Consider the following 17,432-nt stretch of genomic DNA (forward strand, 5'->3'; position numbering starts at 1 on the left):
ACGTGTTTCTTTCAGATGAACAAGTTACTTACCTTGGGTAACGATGTATGTGTAAGAAACATTAGTTAGTTAGATTCCTCACCGACCCACCCATCCTCCCCGTTCTGCGAAGTGACATCTAGGGTTAAGGCTATCCTTTTCAGGGCCCTAGATTTTTTGGCACCAGTGTCGGTCTCTTGCATGGCTCTGCGTTCCTGGCGCGGAAAGCTATGTACAAGAACTGACGTCAGCGCGCGAGGGCGGCGTCTAAGTACTCCGACGTCATTCCGGCGCACGACGCCAACGACGGACGCGGAGCCGCAGACGACGCCTAGCGACGCGCAAGGGGTATTGCTACAAAATTCTTCCGGATCCAGTCTGACGCCTGGGGATATTCTAAGGTGAGGAATCTAACTAACTAATGTTTCTTACAGATACATCGTTACCGAAGGTAAGTAACTTGTTCTTTAGTCTGCAAGTTTAAAACGTTCTGTGCAAACTGATATCTGATTTGTTTTTTCACTTAAGATAGGTTTATACAAATCTCATTCACAATAACCTGATGTTCTTCACAGTAATCATTAGTTCAGGGAAAACGTTTGTTGACAGCTGTTGGTGTTTTCCAATGTGCACCAGAAAGGTTGCTAACTTTTATATATTTAGATAAACTATCAACTGTAATGGACATCAGCATATTCCTTTAGCGTATACTTAACCAGTACTTTATAGTTTCCACTACTCAATATGTTGTGTTTTGATTGTTCCTTTATTAGTAGTCTCCAGTAACTATGTCTTTGAAATTTGATTTAGTCCAAGTCACCATTGCAAGATGTGAGATGATTGTACAAGATCTTCAGAATGCATTCCAGAAGGCACTCCAGATGTATAATGAGGTAAATGAAAATACCAAGCAATGCATGTGAGTCTGTCTTAGTAACTGAAAGGGTCCCTTCACTCACTGGAGAGTTTAGGCACTCAATAACTCAAAATGCATGCATTCTGTCACTCGTCCTTGCACTCATGCATCTTTCATCGGTCACTGACTCATTATTGCATTCACCCACTCACCTCCAGACAATAAAAAAGACTCAAACTCTATAAGAATATGCAAGATACATTAAAATAACAGTAGAAATAAGAAACAATGCTACTACCCAAACAAGACAAACATATGCTTGCAGAAAAGGAAAAAATTAACCAGATGGTTTTTGCAGCTATAAGTGTGTATTGTATTATTAAGTTCCAACATGGCCGCCACATTTTGAACCAATGTGTTGGCCATGTTAGGATTGTAAACCAATGGTGCACTCTGCACAATACCATCCAGTCTAGGCATCCGTAAACATTGTACAGGGTCGCCATATTCGAATGGTATTCTTCATAGTGCATCATTTTGTACTGATCTAAGATGTCTCATTTGTTGCTTCTGAAAGTGGCAGCTATTTGTGTGCGGTACAAAAGTGATTCTCAGTGGACAATACTTTCCAAGTTGTCCACTGTGTTTAGAAGCAGTGGTCGAATTGGAATGTGGTGCACTGTAGTTGAAATAAATGGCAAGCGTGTGAACGAGTAGCATTGTTTAAGGAGCTGCTGGACAACCTAAAAAAAAGCATTATAAAGGAAAGAAAAGGAATACAAATGATCTATAAAATTTGAAAGCGGTAACTTAACGTAATGTTTCACCAGCCGTGGCAATGGAATGCACTAATTTTCAGGCAAATGTGCATATGGGCCAATGGCTGACCTGTTGCTCCATGTTGTATCCTGTCATAGGTGGAATAGAATAGAATTGGCTCTCAAACAGAACAGTGATTTAAGAAGGTATTTGTATGTACGTCTCTATTTTTTATTTTACTTATTCAATTTTAAGTATGAATCTGATCAAAAGCTAAAGTTGTCTGGCCAGACTTAAACCACACATAATATGCACACAGCTAAATATTTCACATAATATGACACATATGTACACAATTACAGTTAGCAAAACAGCCCCTCCTGTAAGGATACTTACAATGCAAACCTTGTACCACCCAGACTTTATCAGAGGAGCTTGCCTTCCCCAAAACCTTTGCCTTTTGTGATGGTCTATGGGATGGATTTTATTTATCAGAATACCTGTCTACAGGCTTTAGCACAGTGAATTAGCAATCCACACTTAGAGACATATTGGCTTAATAAATACCAGGCCTACTGCCGTTACCCTAACTTTTCATAGCAAAAACATCAGATCGACGGCATTTAGCATAACTTTTTCCCGTGAACCTGTTAGTCCTATATCCTGTTCATCGCCTTGCCATCCTAACCTACTGTATCGAGCATAACCTTTCCTACAAGGTTGAAGTGAAATTCCCATTCAGTCCATGTCTACACTTAATCTCAGAGAAGAAGAATGACGTGAACCCATCATAAGCCTCTCTTTCAGCACTGCTTCTTATAGCTTGTTTTGTGATGCTTACAGAAGGTTTTGGCAAAGTTGATGTCAAGCCATAACTAAAATGTTTTTTCAGTGCAGTGTGGGCAGATAAACCTTTTCACAGCTACGCAAAACTGTGTGGTGCGTGCCCTTGTCTTAAACGTGAATAACAAATAAGTATCTTAAATTTTGTCACCTTTTTACCCTTCAATTACTTGTAAATGTGAAAAAAATGATTTATAAACTTACAGCCCCAGGCTAGCTCCCAAAAGTGGCCATGGGAAATGTTGTATTACCAGAATCCACTTAGTTAGAACTGGAATCAAGCTAACTCCCTTTCAGAGCGCCTGGGAGGTGGAAGGGGTTGCCCAACTATAATACAGATTTTGGAAGAAATGTTGTCAAGTGTATTTTACAACATAACCCTCAAATACATTGATTAATACATTGTCTATTTTATAGGCAGTTCTGAAAGGAGGCTAATGAAATATCCCTGTTTCAGGGCCTCCTACAATCCAGGTAGATTAATTCTTCTTAGCCGCATGTCTTGTATATGCATATAAAGAAATGCATGTGTCCATTGCAAAAAACAGAAGCATATAAGCCATAGTTACCTTTGCCGCAAGAGACAATGTGTCTATTTGGTGAGGTGTGCCACATTGGAGAACTTCCCATGTCATTGTAAACAACAGCTGTTAAGATTACTGTGCCAGGGAATAATGCCCATTACTCTTTCTTATCTTTTAGAGACTTCTAGCCACAGAGTCCTTATCGTAGAATTATACCTAAGCTTCAGACCGGATTCGTAAAACATTTTGTGAGCATGACCCCTGCATGCCAGTAGGTGGCACCGTTGGCGCTGTGTGGTGCTGTCTGTGCCGTAAGTGATTTGTGCAGTGCCTATGTAGGCGCCACCCCAGTGCGCGGACATCCGTTATTTTCTTTCCACGCCAGTCAGCGCAGACTCTGAGAAGAGCTACCCCTTATTCATTTTTTGAGCAAGCTTTTTTCGACTTTTGTTGATATCTTTTTCCTCCTGGTGTTGCAGAATGTCATTAAAGAAGGTCGGCTTCAAGTCCTGCGGCGCCGGTCACCAATCGATGTTGAGGACAGACCCGCACCATGTATGCCTCTGGTCCCTTGACCACGACCCGAAGGCCTGAGCCGGTTGCAGTGCCATGAACCTGAAAGCCATGAGGAAGCGATCTCTCAAGCTCCTGGCGGCTCGACATACGATGCCATGATAATCGAGATCCAGGTCAAGAGGAAGGTCTTGGGAGTGGTTGCGGATTCCAAGATCCTAGTCGCACTCGAAGTCGTCGGATCACTCTGGTAAGTCACACCACCACAAGAGATCTTTGACTTCTCCACTTCCATCAGGTGACAATATGAGGGAGCGTCCACATTCGAGGCCTGGCTGCGTGGTTGAGTAAGCGCCTGAATCATCTCCGCGTCTCCCCGAGTTTCCGGGAGCCGTAACGATCCCCACCCAGCTAAGAGAATTCTATGAGGCCATACACCTCATTTTTGGATACCCATTACCTCTAGTACACCTTCGGGTCCCGAGGGTTCGGCAGGGGCCCCTCCTGGTTTCTCGCCAGCGGTTCCAGCCAGGTGCCAGTCAGGTCCAGAGGATTCATTCCTCGATTCACATCGATGCTGGTCGTGCCAACTCGATCGTTCCCTGCGCCAGTCCCGATGTGGAATCTCACAGCACTGCTGGTCCCATTCTAATCCTTGACTGTGACACTGAGCCGGAGGGACGTCGTCTGGCACCCGACTGGAGTCATGCCTTCCATGCCGGAACCTGAGCCCTATTCTTATGGGCTGGGTCTCGAGGAGGAATGGGAGGCGTCTCTGGACCCTGAGGAATTCAACCCTTGTGACACCTTGGCCTGATGTGAGGATCTGGGTGAAGCCAGTGGACTGGACACTTGTCCAGATACTGGCATGCTTTCCTTCCCCTACCATGGCTACAGAGGAGGGAGCATCCTTCGCAATGGTGATAAGGAGGCAGCTGAGTTCCTGGACCTCAGCTTGCCCTCTGTGGCAGTCAAGACAAATGTCATAACAGAAGTGCTTCAGCTGGAGGTGTCCCTGTCAGTACAGCGTTTCTCTTTTAATGAGGCACTTACTGACGTACTGTTTGGGACTTGGTCCAAACAAAGGGGCTGCTGTGAACAGGACGATTGCCCGCCACAACTGGCCCTGTTCCATGGTACCCAAACTTCCTCCCTGGAGAGCTAAGAGGTCCAAGCCTCCACCTCCCTTGTAAATCCTGGTGCATTCAAAACCGCACCACTAGATCTGGAATCCAAGAGGCTGGATACCACTCGGAAGAGAATGTTTTCTTCCAGCCTGGCAGTGCGGTTTGTGAACACAGTGTGCCTTTTGGGTCACTATTCCCTGTGAGATACTATTACAGGTGCTGCCATCGATCCTGGAGAAGGCCCAGGGCTTACTCTCTCTGGCTGTTGCTGATAGGAGGGATGTGGCTAAGTTCAAGAAACAATATGGGCTAGAGTTGATCGACTCACTGGGCAGACCGGTTTCATCAACAATGGCTTTACAATGCCACGCCTGGTTGAGAACTACTGGCTTTTCTTGGGATGTTCAAGCATTCCTTATGGACATGGCCTTTGATGGCTCCTGTCTCTTCGGAGACAAGGTGGATTTAGTGCTGGAGAGCTTTAAAGGCAGCAGGGCAACGGCCAGGTCCATGGGCCTTTCCATGGTCCCTTGCCACCCTCAATCCAACTTTCGCGGCTACGGAAGGGGTTTTGCAGCTGTATCAATTTCTCCCAGCCACTGCACTGCATACGATTCTCAGTCTCTGCATGGACGCAGTACCCAAGAGCCCCATGGGTTGGGGTCAGTAACCCCAGCAGCCGCAGCCTCTAAACCCTTCTAATCTGCCCTCTTACCATCATTAGCACCCAGTGGGCGGCAGAATTCGCCATCACCAGTCCCACTGGCAGTCCATACCATCAAATACGTCAGTTTTTCAGATCGTCTTAAGGGGCTACTCCCTTCCCTTCACGACCACCCCTCCACCATGCCACCAACTTGCGACAGGCTGACGGAGGATCACCTATCTCGTCTTCACCAGGATGGGACGATTTTCCTTGCCAAGGGTAGGTGATGGTTATTATTCCCGCTACTTTGTGGTGCCCAAAAAGGATGGCGGCCATTGTCCTATCCTAGATCTGCGCCCTCTCAATTTCTTCCTCAAGACTATCTCCGGTCCTGTCTGCCCTCGACCTGGATGGATGAATGGTAGCATTGGACTTGCAGGACGCATACTTTCAAATGCCCGTCCTGCCTACCCACAGGCGTTAACTGAAGTTCATGTGGGGCCACAAGCATTTTCAGTTTGCCGTGCTCCCCTTTGGCCTCACCAGTGCCCCTCGGGTGTTTACCAAGGTGATGGTGGTGGTTGATCTGTGGAGATTAGGGGTGCTAGTCTTCTCCTATCTCAACAACTGGCTGTTGAAGGTGGACTTTCCCAGGCTGTTGCCTCCTACCTCCAAACTACAGCGGACCTCCTGCACTGGCTGGGGTTCACTATCAACATGCCTAACTCCTTCTTAGACACTTCCTTTTATTGGAGCCAATCTGGAAACGCTGCAGTTTCGGGCTTATCATCCTGAACAACGAGTCCCGGATGTTCAGGCTGTGATACCGATGCTTCTGCCTCTATTCTGGATTTAGGTGAGACTGACTCTGAGGCTGCTGGGCCTCATGGCGACCGGCATCCTGCTGGTGATACATGCCTGCTGTCATATGCGGGCTCTGTAGTGGGACCTGAAGTTCCAGTGGGCACAGCATCAGGGGAATCTCTCCGACATGGTCCAGATCTCGGAGGGAACCTCAAAAGGCCTGCAGAGGTGGCTTATGAAAACCTGATCGGGTCAAGTGCAGACCCCTCTCTCAACCAGATTTCACAGTAGTGACAGATGCGTCACTCCTGGGGTTGGGTGGCCATCTCGGAGAGGTGGAGATCAGAGGACTCTGGGAATCCAGACTCTACATCAACCTACTGGAGCTACAAGCGATCCAATTAGCATTGAAAGCCTTTCTACCCTCTATCAAGGGAAGGCAAGTGCATGTGCTCACGGACAACACCACTGCCATGTAGTACTACAACAAACAGTTTAGGGTGGGCTTGTGGACCCTTTAACAGGATGTGCCTCTGGACATGGCTGGAACAGCAGGCATATCCTTGGTGGTTCAACACCTGACATGCTCACTGAACGCCTGGGTGGACAAACTCAGCCGAAGATGCCTAGCGTATCACGAATGGCGTCTCCATCCGGGAGTGGTGCAAGGTCTCTTTCAGCAGTGGGGAGAGCCTTTCTTAGATCTGTTTGCCATAGCCGAGAAAGCACAATGTCAGCAAATATGCGCGTTGGAGTTTGCAAGGCGGGTTTGGAGTCGCTTTCCGTCTCGAATGGAGCTCAGGCTTCCTATGTGCCTTTCCGCCAATACCACTCCTGCCCAGAGTTCACAACATTGGAAATGGCCAGGCCCAAGTCATCCTCATGGCTCTGCACTGGGCACGGAGAGTTTGGTATCCTGAGCTGTTGAGCATGGCCATCGATCCTCCAATCGGGCTGCCTCTCCTGAGGATCTTCTGTCGCAGCAGCAGGGGAGGGTCCTCCACCGTACCCATCAACTCTTCGCTTTCTTGCATGGCGACTGACCGGCGACAGTTGACCACTTTTGTCCTTCCTCCTTAAGTCTGTAACATCTTGGCAGCCAGGCGTCCCTCCACCAAGACGGTATATGCCTGCCATTGGGGAACACTTGTGGCATGGTGTACAGAAAGACAGATCGATCCCCTTTCCCTTTCTGCCCACCTTTGTCAGGTTCTCCTTTTCATCCTTTATCATCCAAGCCTTCCAACCTCAACATCTATCCAGACAAACTGCTGCTACTTATGAGAGCTTCCTTTCTACCGAAAGTAGTAATTTCCTTTCCCGTAGGCCAATCCATCATTCTGCCTACTTTTTACACTCTGCCGTAGCCCTCCAAGGAAGAGGAGCAACATAACCGGGTAGACCCAAAAAGAGAATTGTCTTTCTACCTTGACCTCACACAAGAGATCCAGGTGGACAACCAACTCTTCATGAGGTATGTCGGAACGAAGAAAGGAAGGGCTGTGCAGAAGCGGACCATCTCCAGATGGATCGTGCTCTGTATCAAGATCTGCTACGCATTGGCTAAGAAGCAACCACCGGAGGGTTTGGGTGATCACTCCATGAGAGTGAAAGCGGAGTTCCAATCTAAGACATCTGCCAGACAGCAGCGTTGACCTCCTTGCACACGTTCACAAAGCACTATTGCCTGGACAATCTGATAGAGACATCTAGCTGCAGATTCCTTAACTTAGAATATCCCCAGGCATCGGACTGGATCCAGAAAACTTTCCGCAGCAGCACCTCTGCGTGCCAGGAGCGGCTCCGCCCTGACGTCGTCCACGGATGTGACATCAGTGGAGACACATATGCCCCTCCCAGCGCTCAGACTTCAGTTTTCTTCTTTTCCGCGTACAAACACCGATCCTGGAAAACCAGCGGTTCCTTGGCCTGTTTTTATGGCATTTTCGGCGTCACGGAACAATGTGCGATGCCTTCAGGCTTTAAGGCGTGTGAGACCTGCAAGCGGCGAATGTCTGTCACGGATCCGCACGCGATATGTATGTGGTGCCTGGGGGTGCACCACGACTCCGCAGAGTGCGACACCTGTCGCCAGATGAAACCAAAGTTTCTAAGGGAGCGTCCTACGAAACTGCTGGCTACCCGGATGCCTGGTCCTGCGCCTTCACGCCGCCGTTCTCCCTCTCGGGATCGGGCCCGCTCACAGGGTCGTTGCCCCGGACGTCGTTCGGTGACAGGTAAGCACAAACGCAAGTCACGGAGGTCGTAATCCCGTAAACGTGACACTGGGGCCCGTTGCTCTTGGTCTTTGCCGAGCACAGGTGCCACGGAGTCGTCTCCCCGTACCCAGTCTTCCTGGGTGTCGGAGCGACAAGGGCCCAAGTGGAGGCCTATTCAAAGGCTCTCCAGGTTTTCTTTGGGTCACCCCCTCTCCGCGGTGCGCATGCGGGTCCCACAGAGGAGAAAGGCACTCATGTCGGATCGTCGCTGGCGGATCCATCCGTGGCTGCGTGCGTCGACTCCGGTTCCGGAGTCGATACCACGTTGACTGGACACTGCCTGGAGGGGCATACCAGTCGTCCGTCCAGCCCGCCCATCCAGTCAACGCATAGCTTAGTGCTGCTTCCTGCGCTGACGTCAGCTGCGGCACAGAGTTCGACGCCCGGTCGATCTCCTTCATCCCCGCAGGTGGAGGTCGATTCGCCCATCCGCGCCCGGATTGACTCCCCTCTGGAGGTTCTCGACGTCGAGTCGACGCCGGTGCCAGCATCTGCGGCTCCTATGTTACAGGAGGATGGGCTCCCTCTGGGCTCACCATGCCCAGGGTCATTTCAGAGCCCCTTTGTGCAGGTACCTAGTGTTCCTTGGCCTTTGGATCAACCCCAGGATGCTCCACCTTTTTTCTCTGGTGGACGGGTTAGCCTTCAACTGTCCCCTACCGACGGTTTGTTGTTGCCTCCCACAATGGCAACAGAGGCTAGCGCGGCCTTCACTAGGGCTATTCGCAGGGGAGCAGATTTTCTCCGCTTGCAGCCACCTGGGGTTTCCCAACCCACTGATCCTTAACTGGATCTCCTCCACATGGAGCCTGTTGACGTAGATCCTTTGCTGCCCCCTGGTGGGTCTTTGTTTGATATCATGCTTGGTACCTGGGCACGGCCCGCCTCTGGTGACCCTGTTGATCGAGCCATTGCTCGCCGGAATCGCCCAGCCCCAGACAATCCAGTCTGCTTGTCCCTTCACCCTAGAGCTCAGGGTCTGGTTGTCCAGGCGGCTTTCGCCTTACAGCTTTCTTTCGCTCTGCCGTTGCTCCCTCCCACTAGGGAGTCTCGGTGCCTGGAGACTTGTGGGCGCCACATTTTTGCCTCTGCCAGTGCGGGCATCAGTGCCTTAAACACGTCTTGCTTGTTCGCATGTGCTTCCTTTGCCCTTTGGGACTTGGCTGAGCTCATTCTTCCTTCTCTCCCAGAAGGGCCCAGAGCTGACTTGCATCGTCTTATTCTTGATGGCCGGGATAGGGCACAATTTTCCATTTGATCGGCCCTGGACGCTGCCGACTCTGTTGGTTGAGCAATAGCCTGGTGTGTTGCTTTGCGCCGCTGTTGGAAACAGCCCACTCCCACTCCGCAGGGTGGTGGTGGACTCCCCGAACACACTGTGGTAGCTTGGCTCGAGTGGTCAGGAAACAGGCACCGTGCTAAGCATACAATATACCCATACAATAACCATGCGTGCATCCGTTCCAAAAACGACTCTACACCGTAAAAATTATGAAAATATCTTTCTTTATCTTTTTCTCTTAGTTGCTGATTGGGAAAATATATAAGTCAATCACAATATACAAATTTTAAATAGTGCAGGTCAAATAAATACTGTCTGGAGATTCAATAAATAGGGGTGATCATAAATATAAAGGACATAAATAACAGTGCAGGTAATACAGGCAATTAAATATTCTGAGGCAATAAATACTGTCACCAATAAATATTGTACACCAACAAGTCCTGTGGACCAATAAATATAGTGAAGCAATAAATAGGTTAACCACAATAAATACAGGGCCCCCCAATAAATAATTAAGAGTATACAGCAACACTCATGTAATCAGATCGCTTTTCAATTCCTAAGGGCTGCTTTGGCCCAGGCACAGCTTGTAGGGTTGTGGAAGGCTTGAGGGGTTCTACTCCCTGGCTGGGACAAGGCTGAGGCCTAAACTGAGGTAGATCAAGGGGGGAATACCAGTGCCCTGGCTTTCTCTCTCCACACAACCTCTCTAGGTTAGTCCCAATTCACCCCTGGCACAGTCAGGTTGGTTCCAGCACCTCCCTAGCCCCTTAGAGCAGTCTCTCAGGTCTCCACAGGGCCTTAGGCGCCCCCTACTCCACTTACTGCCCTTTTTCTGATGTTCCGACGCCGCTGGAGTCGTGTCGATGCCGTGAGGCGGTTCCGGTTCGGTCTCGGCGGCCTCGGCACAATGTCAGTTCTAGACGACGCCGGTAGGCGGTTCCGGTCCGATGTCGGCGGCCTCGGTTCGATCTCGACCTCCGATTCGACGGCGTCGGGCAGTCTCTACTCGATGTCGACTTCGGGCGGCTCCGGTCCGATGGCGCTCTCGGCTTCGATGACGTCGGCCGGCCTGGCCTCGATGTCGACTTCCGGCGACTCCGGGGTGCGATCCTCACCCCCGACCTCCGGTGCTCCTCCTCTCAGGTTCTGGGCGACTCCGGAGTGCGATCCTCACTCCCGACCTCCGGTACACTTCACCTCGGTCTCCGACGACTCCGGAGGGCGGACTTCACTCCTCCGATGACGCCGCTCACTCGACCTCGGTTAACTTCCTCCTCGACCTTTGGTATTCCTCACGACCTCCGTCGGCGCCCTCTCACGACCTCAGGCGGCTCCGGGTACGACGTCTGCTTCTTCAGTCAGCGCCGCTTCTCCACCTCGGGCTCCAGGTCTTAGGCTACTCGACGCCGGACTCCAGGGAAACCAGTTTCCAGGTCAGGATCTTGCTGCTTTCTGCTTCTAAGGCCTGTTCCTGCTGTCCAGGTCCTTAGGATGAGTTTTTCTGGCTTCTTCCCACACAGGGCTACAGGCTGGGATCCATCAGTAGGGACTAGTATCAAGGGTGGGTTTATGGACCCCACTCCAGGCACAAGTTTCCACCCCTGCTGCTTCACTCCTTCCTCCTTCACTGTTGTGCTGCTCTCTCTTCACCAGTCAGGTGCCAACTGCCAGCTCCAACTGCCAACACTCTGTCTTAACCTCCCAACATTCTAAACCGCCTCCAACTGTCACAGAGTTCTGGAATGTTCTGGAAGGTGCTGGTAGGTTCCAGTGGATGCTGGTGATGTCACAGGTGGCCACCATTTTGTGCTCCAGGCCCTCAGACAGAAGTTTCAGGAGTAGATAAAATGGCTCCCTGAATCTGCAGCAACACTAAAAAGTCTGGTGGTTCCCAAAAAGGAAAAATTCAAACAGGGTTTGAGGCAAAAGTGGGACAAAATAAATAATGATGAGGAGGGACCACCCAAAGGGCTGACAGGTCTAACACGCGTTCCCCCCAGCTGAAAGTGGGGAGAGCTACCCAACCCCTTGGGAGTTCTCATCACTAAGGCGGAAATACCTTGAGAGACCGTCTGCATTGGCGTGGTCCACTCCAGGCCGATGTTCCACCTGAAAGTCCATCCCCTGTAGGGAAATAGACCACCTCAACAACTTGGGATTCTCCCCCTTCATCTGCATCAGCCAGCGAAGGGGTCTGTGGTCGGTCTGAACTAGGAAGTGCGATCCAAACAGGTATGGCCGCAACTTCTTCAGAGCCCATACCACTGCAAAGGCTTCACGCTCTATTGCACTCCACTTCTGTTCCCTGGGAAGTAGTCTCCGGGATAGGAAGACCACGGGTTGATCCAGACCCTCTTCGTTGAGTTGCGATAACACTGCCCCAATGCCATGTTCTGATGCATCTGTCTGGACAATGAACTTCTTGGAAAAGTCTGGGGCCCTTAAGACCGGGGCCTCGCACATGGCTTTCTTCAATCTCACAAAGGCCTGCTGACAGGCCTCCGTCCAGACTACCCGTCGAGGTTGTTTCTTGGACGTGAGCTCCGTGAGGGGGGCTACGATGGTACCGTACCCCTTCACGAAGCGGCGGTAATATCCCGTGAGGCCCAAAAATGCTCGGACCTCAGTCTGTGTCTTGGGGGGTTCCCAGGCCATGATGGCCTCGATCTTCGCCTGGAGGGGTTGCACCGCTCCCCTACCCACCAAGTGTCCAAGGTACACTACCGACCCCTGCCCGATCTGGCACTTGCTGGCCTTGATCGTCAATCCAGCTTGTCTCAGGGCCTGGAGAACAGCTTGCAGGTGACGCAAGTGATCCTCCCAGCTGTTACTGAAGACGGCTATGTCATCCAGATAAGCAGCAGAGAAACTCTCCATTCCGGTGAGGATCTGGTTTACCAGGCGCTGAAACGTGGCAGGTGCGTTCTTGAGCCCAAAGGGCATCACACAGAACTGGTAGTGGCCATTGGGCGTGGAGAAGGCTGACCTTTCCCTTGCTCCATCAGTCAACGAGATCTGCCAGTACCCTGAAGTAAGGTCAAAGGTACTTAGATATTGGGCAGCTCCCAGCCGGTCAATCAATTCATCCGCCCTAGGGATCGGATGAGCATCAGTTTTTGTCACTGAATTCAGTCCCCGGTAGTCCACACAGAACCTCAGTTCTGGTTGGGCACCCGGTGGTGCAGCTTTCGGTACTAACACCACCGGACTAGACCAGGGGCTGCTAGAAGGTTCAATCACTCCTAGCTCCAGCATCTTAGTGACTTCACTATGAATGCTGGCCTTCACCTTGTCTGACATCCGGTAGATCTTGGACTTCACAGGTGGGCTGTCTCCTGTGTCCATGTCATGGACGCACAGGTGAGTCCTACCCGGGACAAGGGAGAACAACGAAGAGTACTGCCCCAGGACCTGGCGACAGTCCTCCTGCTGTTCAGGAGTTAGAGATGGGGAGAGAATCACTCCTTCCACCGACCCATCCTTTTCTTGAGACGCAAACAGATCAGGGAGAGGCTCGCTTTCCACGTCCTCTCCTCCGTCAGTCACCATCATCAAGATGACTTCGGGCCTCTCGTGGTGGGGTTTGAGGTGGTTGGCATGCAGCACCCGCAGGGGCTGACGAGGGGTCTTCAGGTCCACCAAGTAGGTAGCCTTACCCTTCTTCTCCAACACCTCAAAGGGTCCTGACCAGCGATCCTGGAGGGCGCTAAGCTCTCCGGGTTCGATCACCCACACCTTCTGGCCAGGCTCCAACTCCACCGGGTGAGCATTGTGGTCATACCACGCCTTCATTACTGCTTGGCTGGCTTCCAAGTTGTCAGAAGCTTGCTTCCACAACTTAGCCATTTGGCTCCGGAAGGCCAGCATGTAGCTCACCACATCCTGGGGGAGCTTTCTGGGAGTTCTTTCCCATCCGTCTCTCACCAGGTTAAGAGGTCCACGTACAGGGTGCCCATACAGAAGCTCGAAGGGGCTGAAGCCCACTCCCTTCTGTGGCACTTCCCTGTAAGAAAAAAGTAAACAGGGTAGGAGGACGTCCCATTTCCTCCGCAGGCTTTCAGGCAGACTTCTGATCATGCCTTTCAAGGTTTTGTTAAACCTCTCCACCAGACCATTGGTCTGGGGGTGGTAAGGAGTTGTGAACCGGTAGGTCACTCCACACTCCTTCCACATCGCCCGCATATACGCTGACATGAAGTTGGTCCCCCTGTCGGACACAACTTCCTTGGGAAAACCCACTCGGGTAAAGATTCCCATCAGGGCCCTAGCCACAACAGGTGCTGTTATGGTCCTCAGAGGTATTGCCTCTGGGTACCGTGTGGCATGATCCACCAGGACCAGGATAAACCTGTGACCAGCTGATGTTGGCGGATCTAACGGACCCACAATGTCGATGCCCACCCTTTCAAAGGGGGTGCTAACGACAGGAAGTGGTTCCAGGGGAGCTTTCAGCTTCACCCCTGTTTTCCCACTGGCTTGGCAAGACACACATGTCCGGCAGTAGGTATCGGACGACACTTTCATCTGAGGCCAATAAAAGTGTGGGACAAGACGGGCGAAGGTCTCGTCTTGCCCCAGGTGTCCTGCCAATGGTATCTCGTGAGCCAACTCCAGAAGGAAGGCTCGATAACGTTGAGGAACTACCAAGGCTCGTGACGATCCATGTAGGGGTGCCTTGGGTTCACTGTAGAGGAGGCCATCCTCCCAGTAAACACTGTAGTTCCCTTCAACGTTCCCTGCTGCCTGGGCTTCGGCCTGTCGCCTCAGCCCCTCAAGGGTAGGGCACTCCCTCTGGCCCTGGCAGAATTCCTCCCTGGACGGGCCTCCCTCCACGTGCCACTCGGCCGGGATGGGTAGGTCCTCCAGGTTGGTAACGTCCCCCTCCGCAGACTCCTGGTCCACCACCTCCGGTGGCCTATCCGTCCTACGGGGTGGAGACGCCGAGGCAGGCTCCTCCTGTCCTCGGTTCTTCCCTTGACTGGCAGCTGGCTGGGCCTTTGTTCCAGGCTCCAGCCGAAATGAACTCCCTCTTCGGGTAGTCGCGGACCTTGTGCTAACACAGGCCCAGTCAGGTGTACCCAGCATCTCGGTGTGAGTCCGGTATTCCACCTCCTTCCAAGCGTTGTGCTCCATATCATTCCCCAGCAGACAATCGACTGGCACGGCAGGGCTTACGGCAACTCGAAGTGAACCTGCAACCCCCCCCCATTCAAAGGGAACCTCGGCCACGGGATAGTGACCTGTTCTGCCGTCAGCCATCGCGGCTGGGTGGAGTACATCGGGAATTACCTGCTCTGGAGACACCAGTTGACTACGCACCATAGTCATACTGGCTCCTGTGTCTCTCAGAGCCTCCCCTCTTTGGCCGTTGATGGTGACCCACTGCCCATACTTTGCGGTATTTGCGGGCACCTGGATCTTAGGAACCATCTCCCGTTCTCCCAGGGACACTAAAGTGACACCCGCCCACTCCCTTCCCTTAGTTAAGGGCATCTCCTCCCCGAGCACTGCACTAGCTACTCCGGGGGTCTTTCCTCCAGTGGGAGGGGGTGGTCGTTTCTGGCACTTCGGATCTCCTTTATAGTGTCCAACGCCACCGCACTCGTAGCAATGGACAACCCTTGGCTGCTGACTCTGGCCAGGATTAGGGTTTCTGGGTGGGTTAGCCTTAGAGGTGAATCCTGTTCCCTTACCTTGGAAGTTATTTTGGGGGCCTTTGGAGAACTCCTTTTTCTTTTCCCCTCCCTCTTTCTTCTGGGGGCGCCCTGTCTGGCCTTTTGAGTATCCCCTCCAGTCCCCCTTGTGGACACCCGGGTACTAGCCCAAATGTCCGCCTCCTCAGCAAGCTTCCGGGGACTGGTCAGCTTGCTATCCACCAGGTGTTGCCGCAGTTCAGGGAAACATTTCTCGAGCAGGTGTTCCTTCAGTACTAGGTCAAACAACTCCTCGTAGTTCCTCACTTCACTGCCCTGAATCCAACCTTCCAGTGCCTTCTTTGCATAGTCCAGGAAGTCCACCCAATTCTGTGTGCCCAGTTTGTGACTACCCCTGAACTTCTGTCTGTACTTTTCAGGTGTTAGTCCAAACTTTCTGATGAGCGCCAGTTTCATGGTGGGGTAGTGGGTTTGCTCATCCTCTTCGAGGGCCAATAAAGCATCCCTACCAGCTGGAGGCATGTACTTATACAATCCCCCTCCCCAGTACTTCTCTGGAACCCCATGGGCCCTCAACGAGACCTCATAGGCTGCTAGCCACTTGGCGATATCATCACCCACCCCATAGCTAGCCACTATGTCCTTTGGCAGGTAAGGTTTGGGTTCCCTGGTGACCTCTTGGATTTGGCTGCCACCATTAGGAACAGGTGGTGCCCCGATTCTCAAGATCTGAAGATCTATTTCTTTCAGTCGTAATTCATGGGCCATCCTCTGCTCCTCCTTCTCCTTTTCCAGCCTTGCTAAGTCCCATGTGAGCTGTCTTTTCTCCCTCCGGTCTGTTAGCTCCACTTCAGACAAGCCACCGCTAGAGGCACTGCTGCCCTTCCTAGAAATGGTTCTGGGCCCTGCTGACAGGTTCCCCACCTCAGGTTGGTACATCTCAGCCCCCTCAGGGTCAGGCTCTCCATCCCTGTCTTCCTCCTCAGCCTTGCTTTCTCGGCGTGCCTCCCCCCAAGCCCTTAAGCTGGTTTGGAGTGCACCCTTCTTTGCTCCTGGGGGGCAGTACACCCCCTCCCGCTGGCAAAACTCCCTGAGTTGGGCCACAGTGTACGTTTCTAGATTTTCTAGTACAAACTCCATCTTGCCCACTCAGGTTAGAGGACAGGTTTTGTGCAGTAACAATGCAGGGGGGTACCTTTAATAATACCTCCTCCCACCACCAGAGTAAATTTGGAAAAAACAAAAACCCACAATTAGGAAGGCCGCTTTGAGAAAACTCCCGGTGTAGGCCTATGGACTACCCACAGTTATTGTTGAGTATACGTAGGCACAGCTCTATCCCACCACTGAACACCAATTTATGTTGGAAACAGCCCACTCCCACTCCGCAGGGTGGTGGTGGACTCCCCGAACACACTGTGGTAGCTTGGCTCGAGTGGTCAGGAAACAGGCACCGTGCTAAGCATACAATATACCCATACAATAACCATGCGTGCATCCGTTCCAAAAACGACTCTACACCGTAAAAATTATGAAAATATCTTTCTTTATCTTTTTCTCTTAGTTGCTGATTGGGAAAATAAATAAGTCAATCACAATATACAAATTTTAAATAGTGCAGGTCAAATAAATACTGTCTGGAGATTCAATAAATAGGGGTGATCATAAATATAAAGGACATAAATAACAGTGCAGGTAATACAGGCAATTAAATATTCTGAGGCAATAAATACTGTCACCAATAAATATTGTACACCAACAAGTCCTGTGGACCAATAAATATAGTGAAGCAATAAATAGGTTAACCACAATAAATACAGGGCCCCCCAATAAATAATTAAGAGTATACAGCAACACTCATGTAATCAGATCGCTTTTCAATTCCTAAGGGCTGCTTTGGCCCAGGCACAGCTTGTAGGGTTGTGGAAGGCTTGAGGGGTTCTACTCCCTGGCTGGGACAAGGCTGAGGCCTAAACTGAGGTAGATCAAGGGGGGAATACCAGTGCCCTGGCTTTCTCTCTCCACACAACCTCTCTAGGTTAGCCCCAATTCGCCCCTGGCACAGTCAGGTTGGTTCCAGCACCTCCCTAGCCCCTTAGAGCAGTCTCTCAGGTCTCCACAGGGCCTTAGGCGCCCCCTACTCCACTTACTGCCCTTTTT

General features: G+C 51.3%; 1 protein-coding gene across 1 annotated transcript in view; it reads left to right on the top strand.

Annotated features, from left to right (window-relative positions):
- The window catches only part of WDR62 (WD repeat domain 62), a 699,214-nt gene that overhangs the window by 626,246 nt on the left and 55,536 nt on the right, over positions 1-17,432 (top strand). The window contains exon 30 of the mRNA XM_085625650.1: positions 790-872. Within this exon, the coding sequence (XP_085481776.1) occupies positions 790-872 (83 nt within the window). The remainder of the gene's footprint in view (positions 1-789; positions 873-17,432) is intronic.

This window comes from Triturus cristatus, chromosome 9, assembly GCF_964204655.1.
Source record: "Triturus cristatus chromosome 9, aTriCri1.1, whole genome shotgun sequence".
NCBI classification, from domain to species: domain Eukaryota; kingdom Metazoa; phylum Chordata; class Amphibia; order Caudata; family Salamandridae; genus Triturus; species Triturus cristatus.